General features: G+C 36.3%; 1 protein-coding gene across 7 annotated transcripts in view; it reads right to left on the bottom strand.

The window, feature by feature from the left end:
- Window positions 1–16,264, bottom strand: part of igsf9bb (immunoglobulin superfamily, member 9Bb) — a 154,150-nt gene that overhangs the window by 41,753 nt on the left and 96,133 nt on the right. For all 7 annotated transcript variants that reach the window (XM_058758146.1, XM_058758144.1, XM_058758147.1 and 4 more), the window contains exons 5-11: window positions 12,509–12,626; window positions 9,490–9,631; window positions 7,194–7,339; window positions 2,544–2,686; window positions 974–1,114; window positions 749–865; window positions 513–663 (exon numbers count right to left, since the gene is read on the bottom strand). In XM_058758146.1, coding sequence (XP_058614129.1) covers window positions 513–663; window positions 749–865; window positions 974–1,114; window positions 2,544–2,686; window positions 7,194–7,339; window positions 9,490–9,631; window positions 12,509–12,626 — 958 coding nt within the window. The remainder of the gene's footprint in view (window positions 1–512; window positions 664–748; window positions 866–973; window positions 1,115–2,543; window positions 2,687–7,193; window positions 7,340–9,489; window positions 9,632–12,508; window positions 12,627–16,264) is intronic.

Below are 16,264 nucleotides of genomic sequence, written 5' to 3'. Positions count from 1 at the left end.
TGCCATCAGGGCGACGTTTTAGACAACCTTGGGCAAGTGAAAATGTGTATCAGATGTCATTTGTGCCAACTGCAGTTAGAATTTTAAATGCTGAGACATGAATATTAATATGTATGCAGATATATGTACATGTGGGAATGTATATATGTGTATGCTAAAGTGAAATGTTGAGTCAATTGTATTGTATGGTATTTTATTCTGTCTTACCTTTTAGAGCTGTTGTGTAAGTGTCTATTATTGTATTGGTCTTGTTATAATATGTTGTGAAGCCAAAGACAAATTTCCACTTGTGGACAAGAAAGGAAAGGAAAGGAAAGGAAATGCTGCCTTGGCAACTAACTGAAAAAAGTAAAAAGTTAAATAGAAAAATTTAAAATTTAAAAAGTACATAACCATATTACTAAAACTTATGCAAAAAAAAAAAAAAAAACAGGTAATGGAAAAACCACTTTATCGCGTTAAGTCGTGTTTGTGCATCATGACGTAGCGCCATTTGTCTCAACGCCTCCTACCGATTACTAGGAGGTGCGTGCTGGCAGTGATGCTCGTGGCGACATTGGAGGCGACACACTCCCACTCCCCGTGGTCCTCCTTGCTGAGAGATTTGAACTGTAAGCTGCCTCTCGGTAGGACGTTGTGCTTGCTTCTGCTGGGCTTCCCTACCTTCTCCAATAAAAGAAAACAGTTCTAGCAAACGCGTCAGTTGGGTTGACAATGATACAGGATCCTACTTAAGGATGCGGCTTACCTTTCTCCATGTAATGTTGGGGAATGGGTCTCCTTCTGCCTCACAGGGGATGACCAGCTCTCGACCAGCCTCCTGCCTGTACTCCCCTCCAGGAACCACCAGAAATTTGGGTGGGTCCTATCCACCGCCAAACACCATGTTATATTGACGCAAATAGCTGATATTATCAAAAAGGTACATAAGGAAAAGGAAGCTCAAATAAAACCTAGAATTTTCATTCTTTACCTTTAGCACCAGAGGGGCGGGAGGGGACTGTCCCATTGTACCGAGGCTATTGTAAGGCACGCAGGTGTAGGTGCCGAGAGAGTCCTCTGTCACCTCAGACACTCGAATGCTCCCATCTTCCATTTGGCTCCAGCCAGGGTACTGCAACAGAGAGAAACATCAGCACACACACAATCAGGGAAATCGTTTCCTGTATCTCAAACAGTAGAGCATGAAACGTTTGATTCTCTACTAAACTAATTGAAAGAATTATTTTGTACACTACCATTCAAAAGTGTGTGGTCAGTAAGATATGTTTTTTTTTAAAAGTCCTATGCCCACACAAAAGCTACATTTACGTATATTTAAAAATACGATTATAATTTAGAATTATTTTCTATTTTAATATATTTCAGCCAAGTGATTCTTCATAAATCATTCTGATGTCCTGAATTTCTGCTCAAGAAACATTTTTAATTATTAGCAATGTTGAAAACAGTTAATGCTTAAACAGTTGCTGCTTAATATTTTTGTGGAAACTGTGATACAAAAATATTTTTTCAGGATTTTCTTTTTGATAATTAAGGAGTTCAAATGAGCAGAATTTATTTAAAATATAAACCTTAACATTATAAATGTTTTTAGAGTCACTTTTGATCAACTGTTTGGGACCTTGATGAATTAAGAGTATTCCTTTCAAAAAAACTTTCTGACCCCACACGTTTGAATGGTAGAGTATTTTAAATATGTAAATGGCTTTGTATAAAATTTGTATGCTTTGTATTAAAAATATACAATGTAAAAACGGCATTATGTAAGAAATTACATAAAGCGCAAATTTAATGATCATAAATCACGCCTCTCTGAGAATGATATGCAATCAATTTGAGGCTAATAGACACAGAATAAAATCACTTATGTATGAATGAACTAAAAAAGTGAAGGGGCCATTTTATACACCATATCAGCTTGAATCGTGATTATTAATTATGTGATTAGCAATCACTAAATCACATAATCAAATTGCTGAAAAGCAGATACAGTAAGTGGGTGTAAACCATAACCAACCAGCAGACTGTTTCTAGTAGTAGTAGTAGTCTAAAGGACATCGTTTTACATAGCCGGCAACAATTATTTCTTTGTACTGCTTCCTAAATTTTTAAAATCTTGTGATTTTTTTCACAAAAAGTGTCTATCAAGCTTTTGAATTTATTAAAACCCTCTTGTTATAATGGTTGCTATTCACCTCACAAGCCATACAACTATTGCATTGACTGAAATAAATGGAGTGGATTTGCTCTCAGCGCACTTAAGATGTAACATGATAAGCCTACATATTTTCAGCTGCATGGTCACTATTCTTAAAAGCCAACTGTACTGAGGAGGAACAGGGTTCGAGAATGAAACTGATATCCTGTTTCTTCGCTAAGGTCAGTTATTCCCCATTTGGCTTTCTAGTTGAAGAGGAGCCAGTGATCTTTGTCTGTGTGAGACTATGAGATCAGTGTGAACTGTGAATGAAACCAATCTCACACAGACCCATGTGACAGCATCTGTGAAAACACTGAGATCATTGTCCAGCTGGACTCACCTTCTCTATCCGCAGAGGCAGGCTGTCTTTTTTCCACTTCACTGAAGTGACAGGCGGGTTGGCATCCACCGGGCAGCGGATGTACCCCGGCAGTCCGATGGCCACGTAAATAACGGGCGGCATGTTTATCACACGGGCAGGGTCTATGGGACACAACAAGAATAGAAACAAAAAATACAGCATAAATGCTGAGATGTTAGACATCTGAGTTAGACATGTAAGGTTTTGTGCATTGTTAAACTGTCAGACAGAAGAGCAGAGTTTGTACCAGATGTCTCTCTGAGTCATTAGTCTGGAACATTTAGCACAAATCCTCTGAATAAGTCAACTACTGATGGAGAAGTACACTTATAAAGATTGTTTTGCTCTCACATGCCTGAAGTGAGAGTCTGAAATTAGACAAAAAGGTCTGAACAAGCTCACATTGAGACTTTTACTAAACTAATCGTAGTACAGCACAGTACGTGCCTTGGAAAGACAGGGAAAAAATAGCTACAATTAGCATAAAACTGAAATAAAAACAAAATTTTAATATTTTCTACAGAAAATGTGAGTTGTGTCTGCCCATGCAAAACTCTCCACATCATAGGCAGTTGAAAAGACATTGGTAGGGTGTTGTGGGATGATTTTAATTGAGAGAGCCCCAAAAACAGATCCCAAATCCCAATTAAATTTTTGTCAATAAATATGGTTTGCCGTTTCAGTTGACTAAACAGGCAGCGTTTAGTGTAAGATTTCCTAAGGAAACGCCATGTCTAATGATATAAAACAATTTCAAGTTTTAGAGATAACTATGCAAATATTTTTATTACTGTAGAACTGGAGTCTTAAGTTGACTCATCGTTTAAAAGTTCAGGGTCAGTAAGATATATATATATATATAATCTAATTCAAATAATTCTGTTCATTTGACTTTACTTTCTTTCCATTAATTTTTTTTTTTTTTTTAAAGTATCACAGTTTCCACTAAAAGCAGCACAACAGTTTCTTGATCAACAAATCAGCATTTTACAGGATTCAAAATTCAGCATCAGAGGAATAAAATACATTTTAAAATACATGAAAATTACTTTTAACTGTACTTTTGATCAAATAAATGCAGTCTTGGTGAGCATAAGCTAATAACCCACCCCAAACTTTTAAATGAAAAATTATTACATAAACATAACAAATAAACACACCAACTAACTTCAAAAACCAACCAAATGTTGTGAAAAGCCACTATTAACTGGATAGTTAATATCTGTCATAGAAATTCTGTCATTATTTACTCATCCTCATGTTGTTCCAAACCCGTAAGACCTTTGTCATCTTCGGAACACAAATTAAGATATTTTTGATGAAATCCGAGAGCTTTATGACCCTGCATAGACAGCAACGCAACTGACACGTTCAAGGCCCAGAAAGGTAGTAAGGACATTGTTAAAATAGTCCATGTGACATCAGTGGTTAAAGCTTAATTTTATGAAGCTACGAGAATACTTTTTGTGCACACAAAAAGCATACTCGTAGCTTCATCCGCTGCTGTCTATGCAGGGTCTGAGAGCTCTTAGATTTCATCAAAAATATCTTAAATTGAGTTCCGAAGATGAACAAAGGTCTTACAGGTTTGGAACAACATGAGGATGAGTAATTAATGACAGAATTATCAACTATTCCTTTAATTCCTTTGTGCCACAAAGCATAAACAGTATTATTTCTGATAACTTTTCCTTTCTTTATATTGTATAAACAACATCTAAAGCAAAGACTATGAATAACGCTGTAAAAGAGATTCAGTTGCGTGTGACTCATAAATCAGTCTCTCATTAGTGAAGACACCAGCCAACCGCAGCATGCTGGAGAACGAGAGGGAGCGGCGCTCCAAAACGAACACTTTGAAGAAATACACTGCTCCATCTTAACGCTTAGCAAAGTGCCAGGGTCTATTTTTAGCACAAGAGGAGCTGAGGGACGGGACGATGGGAGGAGTGGACCAGAGTTGAGACAAGAACAGAAGAAAAGCGAGTCATGAGGACGAAGCACAGGACTGCTAACGAAGAGGAAAGAAAAATAAATTAGACAATGTCGATGCACAGAGCAGAGCTGCAATGCCGTCAGCCGTCCAATGGGGCCACCATCGCCCACGCTACCAGCCTGCCGGAGTGTCTGCAGGTGACGTCACTGCAGAGAAGAGGGTTTCCACACAGGATGATGTCATCCTTTTACAGTCCCCCTCCTTTTTTCTCACTTACTGTCAAATACACATTCTCTGCTCGCTACACACATGGGCGGCCAGACTACGTGAGACTGTTTTGGAGGACAGGAGAACATTTCTGCAGTCTGGGAATTCTGCTATGATGTAATCCCTTTCCGCCGCTTCAACCGAGCCAAGCTGGTCCGACACAGGCTTCCTCCGAGCGAGGGAATCTGAAATGTCTGTTGCCTTGGATACCACAGCCACTTCTGCAGCATTCATTCCTGTCACTATTTACTGCAAATGCAACATGTTTGGGTTTTGTTGGTGTGTTTTTTTGGACAACGTCTAGAAAACCCATGTTCTTTGCATCAGTCAATTGGCGTGGAGGATGTGAGCCATGACTGAGTGATCTGCTAGCTTACTGACTCAAGGTCACTGTTTCAATTCAGCTCCAGACTCCGGGGACAGAAGGCCATTCCAATCTCTCGGCTGCAAATAGAAAGCGTCAGCCTGCCCAACAGCAGCAGTTGAAGCTAATACGTCCTCGTGCCCATGTATTGAGACGGAATATGCTGGGAGACTAAAGTAACCCTTTCATAAATTACAAAAGAGCACTGTTATACCACCGTTATTCTGCATACATGATCTCAATGTGAAAACGCAAAGAAAAGGCATAATCTGCTGGTGAAGGTTGTTACTCAATATTCACACTCAATCCAGTGAGACCAATGTCACAGATTCAGGATGAAGGAGAATTCCTCCTCTATTATGTCACATACTGCATGATATTACGTAATATAATAGGCAATTGGGAATTACTGCTTCATTTAAAAATAATTTGTTACAGTGAAAGGTTGTCATTGTATAAAAAGTAATACAGGACACCACCATTCAAGTTCAGGAAATCACCTTCACTACCGTTCAAAAGTTTGGGATCAGTAAGATTTTTAATGTTTTTTTTATGTCTCTTATGTTCATCAAGGCTGTATTTATTTGATCAAAATACAGACAAAAAACAGTAATACTGTGAAATATTGTTGCAATTTCTAATATTGCTTTCTTATTTTAATATACTTTAAAATATAACTTATTACTGTGATGCAGCACTGAATTTTCATCAGCCATTATTCCAGTCTTCAGTGTCACATGATGTGCTGTTATCATTGTTGAAACTGTTGTGCTGCTTAATATTTTTTTGGAACCTGTGATACTTTTTTCTTTGATTCTTAGATGAATAAAAAGTTAAATAGAATAGCATTTATTTAAAATAGAAGTCTTTACTATCACTTTTTATCCATTTAACATCCTTGCTGAATAAAAGCATTAATTTCTTTTAAAAAAAATTACTGAGCCCAAACTTTTGAATAGTAGTGTACATTATAACACAAAATGTCTATTTTGAATAAACACTGTTCTTTTTAAATTTTTATTCATCAAAGAATCCTGAAAAAAGAATCACAGGTCCAGGTTTTCAACATTGATTATAAATAAGCATATTATAATTATTTCTGAAGGATCGTGTGACACTGAAGACTGGAGTAATGATGCTGAAAATTCAGCTTTGCTACACAGGAATAAATTATATTTTAAAGTATATTAAAATAGAAAACTGTTATTATAAATTGCAGTATTTCACAAAATTACAGTTTTTTGATCAAATAGATAGAGCCTTGATGAGCCTAAGAAATTTCTTTAAAAACATAAAAAATCTTAGTGATCCCAAAATTTTGAATGGCAGTGAAGTCTTATATCACTGTATCTGCATTGGCGTTTAAACATCTGAGACCATACTGAAAATCTGGGAATTAAACGTCTAATTTGTAATGCATGTAAATATATGCATTTATTTCATTTATAGCAATTTATTTAATTTATTGTTTAATTAAATTATTTATTTATTTATTGGTTCAATTATTTATTTTTTCATTCATTTATTTGATTTTTTTTTTTATTATTTATTAATTCACAACAAATTGGAAGAAAATGTATGACATAATTATTACTTTATTCTTTAATTTAACTATTTATTGGTTTAATGATTCAAGTATTTATTTACAACAAATTGGAAGATCACTTCATTATGATTACCAGGTCACTAATCAAATATAAGCACATTTGTGACACTGACCGTGTTCACAAAAGGTCAGACGTTCTTAGTTTTAGAAGCACAAGATGTTTTGGATCAATTTTAAATCATGGTGGATAACATACATGATCATCACGTTCAACAAAACAGAAGCTTTTCACATTTTTGAACTCCACTGTATGATCAGCAGGATACTTTGACAAGAAGTAAAAATACCAAATGGATTCTATTCTGGTGGTTTCTCGCCTACATACTGCAGCTGTAGTTCAGCATCTGCACTGTGCAACGCAGGGAGAATTTTTAGGGGCATCAGAAAAGGACAAATGTTTTCAGATGAAAGACAAAGATGTAGTGTGTCTAGTTGTGTATCGGCAGACCGACTCACAATGCACTGTCAGGTACGCTGATGCAGAAGGTGGGCGCCCAAGGCTGTTACTCGGGCTGCAGGTGTATTTCCCAGCATCCTCAGGTTTCACCTGGGAGATGATGAGCGAACCGTCGATCAGAATACTCACTCTGCGCTTTAGATCACTGGAGAGAGAAAGAAAGATTGACAAAGAAGAAGTTGAATTAGTATCAATAGTATTGATGATTCCAACAGCCTACACTACTACATACACCACCGTTCAAAAGTTTGAGGTCAGTAAGATTTAAAAAAAAAAAAGAAATTAATACTTTTATTCAGCAAGGACTCATTAAATTGATGAAAAATGACAGTAAAGAGATTTATAATATTACAAAAGATTTCTATTTCAATGCTGTTCCACTGTTCGTTATCTTACATAAAATAAACACAACCTTGGTCTAAAACATTAAAATAATCTTACCAACCCCAAACCTTTGAATGGTAATAAACAATATTTTTTATGTTCCACGTACTGAAACATGACATGAAGGTTCGTAAATACTGCCTTTTTTTCCCTAAGCTATCCCTATAAATATGTATGGCTACGTAAATTAATTTAAAGCCAGAGAATAAAGCACAATTCAAAGCCTTGTGAATTACAGTCTACTCTGTCAACAAGAACAGATGGAGTGTCCGAGGCAGAGATCAGAGAGAGAGAAAGAAAAAAAGAAAGAAAAAAAACGCTCCAGTGGACAAAATGCCTGCGTGGCCTCTATTCTTGCCTGTGCTTCCACCTGTCCTGCTGCACAGAGCCTCTATTAGAAAGAAAAAAACATAATATCCTTTTTCTATAGAGTGTACAGGCCACGCATGAGGGCGTCTTGGATGGCTTTGGGCACTGCTCCTTCTAATCAGTGCTAGCGGAGCGTATGATGACACAAGCGCCATGTCGCTAAATATTCTTTTCATGGGGGAGAGAAGGAGAAGCGTGAACCATGAGAATCTGAGAGGGTCTATGGTGAAGCTGTGTTTGTCGTTTATCGTGATGATAGTGGGCACTCACCTAGTGTGACCCCTTTCCTATTCAAGGTTACTATAAAGGACACACTGTTTTATGTAATACTTTTGTGTGCTATGTGTTTTTATGCTTATCATGCTATTGATAAAGTCAAATGAAATCAATTGGTCTTCAGGTGAGAAGTTGCTTTCTAGCATTTCCATTTAGTCACTTATAAGGCATCAAAGTATTTCAGTCCGTCAGAACGTTCACACACGGCAAATGAGACACAAATGAGACAGTATCTGAGGTGGGTGAACCTGCAAACAAGTGTAATGACACTGACACATTCACACAATGTAAACACAAGTGAAAAACTTACAGTAAAACTGTCATAGTGAACTTTCATTGTAACACTTTCTGTTAAAACTTTGCAAAACCAAATTTCCCAAGTAAAATTTCATCTTTTTTGGCAATTCTATTTGCAAATGTAAGGAGCTCAGAGCTTGGCGCTAATGAATCTTTTTTTGACTGACAACTCTTTAAAAACCAGTTTAAATTAAAAATGCATCTGTTTATCAATAGATGAACACTACCATTCAAATATTTGGGTCAGTAAGATTTTTTATCAAATAAATTCAGCCCTGGTTTTAGAATTTAAAAGAACTGTTTTCTAAGGAAGCTTTTCGGATTATATCTGTCACGGAATTTAAAAATAAAAAAGGTAAAAGGACTTTTTATCTCACAATTATGTTTATTGCAGTTCTGGGTTTATATCTCACAATTCTCACAATTGCCTTTTTTATTTTTGTATTCTGTGGTAGAAACAAAACAAACACACACAAAAAAATTGAGATATAAAAAAAAAAGTTGCAAACTCAGAATTCTGAGAAAAAAGGTCAAAACGGTGAGCTGAAAACAGTTGAAACAGATGAAAACAGTGCTGCTTAACATTTCTGTGTAAACCGTGATACAATTTCTTTCAGGATTCTTTCAAAAGAACAGCATTTACTTTTTTTGTATTATTATAATTTCTATAAAATATCTAAAAAAAAAAAAATCTAACTGACGACAAACTATTGAACGGTAGTGTACAGAATATCAGTAGTGGTGGCATATTTAGTAGCATTTTGTGCGCCTATGATAACATTTCAGTTTTCTATGAAAATGTCACAAAAATGTTTAACTAAAGCCTAAAACAGTATCACAATGGCCATAGTCCCTAAAACTCACTGATGCCTCAATGATGATGACGAAACTACATGGACTGTGACAAACTCCACATGGACACAGGACAGTGGGGGTATGGTACAGTAATGAACCCGATCATAACTTTACTTCTTGAAGAAGACGTTATCTTCCTCCCAGAACCAGGTGTATGTTAGGTTGCCAGGATATGCCTCAGCCTGACAAGTGAAGAATGCATCCTGGGATATGTTTACGGTTATGTTCTCTGGCGGTGAGACAATAAATGGGGGTCCTGAAATAGAAAAGAGACACATAATAAATCAGCATTACATATCAGGATGTGTCACATCCTATTGAAGCATAAGAAATCTCAGCCCTCTTCAAGGTTAAAAACAACAATATTGGAGAAAATATTTAATATAATTGTTTCCAATCATATATATTTTCATTCTGTTATTTGTATTCAACAGATCAATACATCATTTACAGTAGTGTACATACTGAATACCGAATGATATCATACTGAATGAGTTAATATAGGTTTAAGGTACCACTCAGCTGTACCATACATATTTGGATCTGCCGTCTCATCTGAATATCATTGGTCAAGATGATAAGAATTCTACACAGTGTGAGAATCTGAAGCAGCCTACCCACAGATCTCACTCTACCACCCACTGTGGGCATCGCTTCAGCTGGCAGTGCCAGTGTAAAGAGAGGGCTCTTCTGTGGAGAAAGCCTGCAGAGAGCTCCCCGTGCAGGCACGGACTCTACAGATGCTCTCCGTCCTGCTCGACAGCACACACACATTACAGTACAAAAACAAACTCGCTAGACAGCCAACGTGTCTACAAAACCGTGTTTCTGCAACTTGGCACTTTTATGTCTCAGCAGTTGATTTTTATTTAAACTAACAGAAAACTTTTTCTTTTTTTTAAGTGAAGGTCTTATTAAAATGGAAATTCTTTCACTCATTTATTTTCCCTAGAGTTTCCTGTCATTCTTGGTCTGGTCCACAATGCTTATTCTGGTAAAGAACCACCTACTCAAACGGAAACGGACCACATGATCAACGTAAAGTTACCAAAGGTTTAATGTTCATAGAAGAAAATCTCATTTATATAATGCAGTGTATCTCATAGGGATGTAACGGTACATGTATTCGAACATTTTCGGTACAGGTGCTTGTGTACCAAACAAATTGTTCAGTTTTTTCAGGAAATTCAGACAATAACTGCTGCTTTGGCACTCTTTGATGTGGCGCGACAACTGTATAAACACCTCAGTTCAAATGGCGGCACGGAGCGTGAGTGAGCACGATTATACCTTCCTATTTACAACTAGTTTTAACGTGAAATAAACATGAATGAACATCTCACCCCTCATGTAATCGCTCAATTAGTGTTTCAACCATGGAGAGACGTCATTAAAGCAGCTTGTAAACAAGTCATCGGTGTCTACAGCTCGTTATTTGCTAGAGAAATGAAGTCTAGGAAAGAACATTTTGCGAAATATTAGACTATATACTTAATTATATTTGACTTTAACTGTTAGTGATGTCTTAATTATCTAATGCATGTTAAATAATAAAAACTGCATTATAATTGAATTTATTTAAAGAAAGAGCAATTTGTTCAGTAAACAATTGTTTAATTAAAAAAAAACAATTTATGCTTTGTTTTTTTCCTCATGCTATGCCGAACCACGACGTCAAAACATACCGAACCTTCATGTTTGTGTACCGTTACACCCCTAGTACCTCATAATAATAAGAATCTTTATCATAATTAATGATTAGTATCTCAAAATAATAATAAACTTTCTCATGACTAAGGCGTAGTATCATAATAATGGGTATTTTCTCATGATTAATGTTTATTATTATTACTATGAGTTGTTAAGTCATTAAAACAAGAAGGTTTCTCTTTACTGTGAAAAAGTTTCTCATATTGTCAAGTCATTATTGACTAATTTGATGGTTAAGCGTTGGCTTAAAATAAACCAGAACTGTACGCATATTTATATTTTCATATGGTTCCTTACTAGTAATTAGGATTAGAAGAGTCTATAAAACTAGGTGCATGTGTTTGTTCTGTATTCTGTTTGTAATGTGTGAGGATTTTATATGAAGGGTTTGTGACATTAGTTTTTTGGTACAGAGAATTATAGTCATTTTGGTTATTTATACATGTAACGATTTTTTTTTAGAAAAGCCTTTCTAGGGACATGAGATGCAAATTAGCACCTGCTATAATTTCTATGTAATGTATAAATAAATAAAATATTATGAGAACGTTTCTCATTATCATGAATTACAGAATTTTTTTTTTTACTTAACTGTGGCAGAAACGGCCTTCCATACCCCCTAATCAGTGTTGATTTTGTTATTATACAGGATATAATTCAGCATTATAGTTATTAGAATTAAATGGCTACTATTACAATGATTCACTTTTGAACCATTCAATACAGTAGGCTAAAAAGAAATTCAACAGAAGCGGAAAAATAGAATGTCATTTTATGACTGCACTAAGTTTGATACTGGTTTGATTGGCATTTGATGGGAAGAAGTGCTTTATTGTTGACTAGAATTGTGAAAAAGGTAAATAAAGAACACTATTGCACTGAAATCTAATTTTAATCTTTTGACAGCTCTTATATTTGTATAAAAATCTCTCAGAGTAAAGTATATTTATGATTATGGGTAGACCACAGCCACAGAGCTGAGCTTTGGTTTCATATTTTTTAATTAACACACAAAAAAATTTTAACAAATAGACAATAAAAGTTATAAATCCATTGGGTTATTGGGTTACATGCTAACATGGCATGCTAAAAGCAGCAGACACAGAATAGATTAGGGATCCCAACAGGAAAAAGCTTCTTTGGCAGCACTATGGTGAAAAATCTCTCTTACAGTGAACCCATTACTGCTTTATAGTGTACCAGACAGCCAACATATGGAGTCCAATTATCTCTGTAGCTCTACAGCATGGGTGCCATGCAGCATGCAGCTTTGCAAGCATGACTGTACACACATACATAGACACAAACACACAGAGGACTGTTCAAATACATCACACAGCACTCCAACACGATAGTGATGTCATTCAGTTAAGAGCAAACAATAAAGTCCTGTAGAAACAGTTTAGGGTAGTTATGGTGTTACCTTGGACGAGTAGGCGTGTGGTATGGACGGCCTCTCCCTGCTCACTGTACGCTCGGCATGTGTACGCTCCCCTGTCCTCACGGCTGATGGAAACAATCGTCAGGCTGCCATCACTCACCTGTGAAGAGAGGTCACAGCATCACCTACTGAGATCCAAATTCTAAATAATCTCATTAAAGGGATAGTTCATCCAAAAATGAAAATTCTGTCATTAATTACTCTCCCTCGTGTTGTTACAAACACGTAAGACCTTTGTTCATCTTCGGAACACAAATTAAGATATCTTTGATGAAATACAAGAGCTCTCTGACTCTGCATAAACAGCAAAGTAACTGAATGTTCCCAGGCCCACAAACGTAATAAGGAGGACATTGGTGGTTCAACCGTAATCGGATAGCATCTTGAAGACGCTTCAAGAAGTTGGCGCAGTTAGGCAGTGCGTCAGTCTCATAATCTGAAGGTCGTGAGTTCGAGCCTCACATGGGGCAGCGTGGTTCTTATGGGGTAGTCGTGGCCTAATGGTTAGGGAGTCAGGCTTGTAACCTGAAGGTTGCTGGTTCGATTCTTGCGCCGGTGGGGATTGTGAATGAACAGCACTGCTCCGGGTGTGTGTGCATTTGTTCACTACTCACTGCTGTGTGTGTGCACTTGGATGGGTTAATATGGGTGAGCACTAATTTGTCACCATACTTGACAATACGTCACTAACTTAACTTAACTTAAGACATTGCCACAGTTCTTCTGGATTTAGTCTGTCTCAGTTTGTTCTGTTTCTTCATGTTATTCCAAACTGGATGATGATGAGATCAGATATCTGTGTGGAGCACTGGCTGTTGTCAGATTATTACAATTAATGGCAAAATGAATGTTTGGAAATGTAAACTGTTATTTCCTACTGACACAATACAGCAAAAGATAGAAATAACTGACTTAAAACCATTTTATAGCTGGTGAAAATATTAGTGTTTTAATCATTTTGGCCACCACTGTACATCTAGGATGGCTTGATGGTGAGTAAATCATGGGGTAATTTTAATTTTAGGGTGAACTATCCCTTTAAAGGTGCAGTATGTAATATTTTCAGCTAGTGGTTGAAAAGGGAACTGCAGTCCAAATTCAAAATATTGGAAAGCGTTTTTCTCCTCAGACTCAACGCTCATGCGAGTTGCCAGATTGAGGACACACAACAGGAACGAGGAGAACTGAAAATGGAGGGTGACGAGCCTTACACTGTAAGTTGATTTAGAGTTGATTTATCCATGTTTTAATATGCCTCTGGTCATAGAGCTTTTTAGATGGCTGTCGAGGCTTTTTAAGTTGGGTAGAATCTGCAATCTCTGACCCAATTGGTTTGCTGGCTTCCATGGCTGTAATACGCTGTGTTTTCCACCACCGGGCAACCCAGGTGTTGAAATACTGTTGGGTAAATTGGCAGTGGGTGGAATCACACAGAACAAAACAAAAACAGACATTCCGACACAGAACGCACATTTCAAAGTAGAATAACTGGCTGTAACATTGTTTTTCAGAGTTACAAGTATGTCAGCTTAGCATGTTTCCTAAATTTGTGGCAAACATTATGGTATTTTTATGCTTTAGTACAGTCCAAAAATTACATTTTGGGGTTTTCAGGATTTTAAATGTTTTTTTTTTTTATTCAGTGTTTATACTGGAAAACAAGACAAAAATACTGATTAAGAAAATGACTTTTTGCAGAAAAAAGTTTGTTTAAGTTTCTTTGAAACTTAAATATATGAATACAAATTATGTTTTCACATTCTCTCACAAGTCAATATAAATCTCCTTTTTGCTTATTAAACAGCTCAGGTGTTTTTTTTTTTTGTTTTTTTTAAGTGTGTTTGCGTCAAGTGAACAATAGTGCCTTAAGTCTTGAGCAACTTCTTATTTTTTATCTCTGTGACAGATTTTGCTTTTTTCTTATATGAACACATAGATCAGAAGAAATGATGTGCTGGGGGAACCATGCTCAGCATCCCATGAGACATCCATTTTTCCTGCTGCCAAACCCACAGCAATGTTTCTTTACATTTAACCCATGTATCATGACAGGGGCCACTCTTACAAAACAACTCATAACGAATAAAACAATTTGACAAAACAAATTGTCTTGTACACAGTACAAACAAAAGCGCTTTGCAGTGAAAACGTTATGAACCGGAGACAGAGAGGCAGAGACTGCGTAGGAGAGATCAAACAAACCAGGCCACTCCAACAGAGACTTAAAGATCAATCTGCATCTCTCTTTCTGCACCCACACAAGCGTTATTTCCATTTTACCAATTGCAGAGCAGTTCTTGTGTTTATCTAATATGCTCTGGATTTTTCTTGGATAGATGGGCTGTGCCATGTGGACCAAGGATGGTTTGGTATTTTTATTAAACATTTTAGAAATTAGGATACAAAAGCATAATTTATAATGGGGATTTCCCAGCCAGTTTTAGCAATGGCCAATTTTGTCCCCACTTCTTCATTAAATAGCTGGGATGTATCTAATACAGAGGAAGCATCTACACTTCTTATTTATTTATTAGTTTTATTTACTTTACACAAATTATAAGTAATTTAAAATTATTTGTGGAAAAACTAATTAATATTCATGAGCTAAGCCTTTTGTGCAACAAATTATCCCCACCCATATATTATTCTGACGTTTTCTTTTGTGCAGGCTTTTGTTTTTAGTAAAATACTAGGCCAGCCTGCTCCGTGTCTTGTCTTATTCTGAAATGATATTAAACATGCAAGTCATAATTCATTAATAGGATCCTGTATGAACTCTGAAGCTCTTTCAAGCTGTGATGGTTAGCTTGCTGGCTCGGTTTCACAATCATCCTTTCGAGACAAGGCCGTACTTATGAGAGGGAGAGTGTCTCTGCTTGTTTTTTGGCCTTGAATCATGCACATGCTCTCAGAGAGTGAGCTGAATAATTGATTTACTCAGTACAAGTGTGTGTTTTTGGTGGCAGAGGGGCAGGTAAGGGGCGGGATGCTGATACTCACTATGCATGATTCATCAGTACATGTTATTGCAAAAGAAAAAAAAAAACAATGCTTGTCTTTGTAATTTTTCATCAAAATGTAATAACTTGCTCCACCTTTGGAAATAACTTTCTTCTTAGCTGACATCACAGGACAATGAAATAATGTAGCCTTTTCTAAACTTTAATTGTTAGTGCAATATAGGTTATGGCAATAATACCAAATAACAATAAATTAAAAATTTAAAAAAAAATCATTACCACTGATACAAGTCAAGAGGCTTAAGGGTCAAAAGGTCAAAAAGCCTCTTCAAAAGTGGATACCAACTGTTTCAGGAGAACAATAGTTCATTCTCATTTTCAGAATAATTTCTCATATTCTTGTTTTTGTCATTTCATTTTCATAAAACAACTCATTCCAAAACATTTTTGTAAACTGAAATGTCAAATGTCATAAATGAAAAACTAGAAATAAATGAAACTAACAACATTTACTGAAAAATGAAATGTATTTAAAGTTAAAGGTGTCATAGGTGATTGTCTTCAGAAACATTTTTTGTTATTCTGGTTGAAAGTCTCTTCACATCCTGCTAGCAATCATTAAGTTAAGTGGTCTAAATGTATTTATGTGTATTAATATATTCTGTGGAAGGCGTAGGACCAAGAAACATTTGTCCAATCAAAACGCTCGGTCCGAGCGTTTTAATTGTCTTTCCTACCTGCCTGTCAACGTATGTATTAGCATACCTCTGCACACCCT

Source organism: Onychostoma macrolepis, chromosome 21, assembly GCF_012432095.1.
Source record: "Onychostoma macrolepis isolate SWU-2019 chromosome 21, ASM1243209v1, whole genome shotgun sequence".
In the NCBI taxonomy this organism is placed as follows: domain Eukaryota; kingdom Metazoa; phylum Chordata; class Actinopteri; order Cypriniformes; family Cyprinidae; genus Onychostoma; species Onychostoma macrolepis.
Note: the sequence above shows the minus strand (reverse complement) of the source record. Positions and strands in the feature narration are given on the sequence as shown.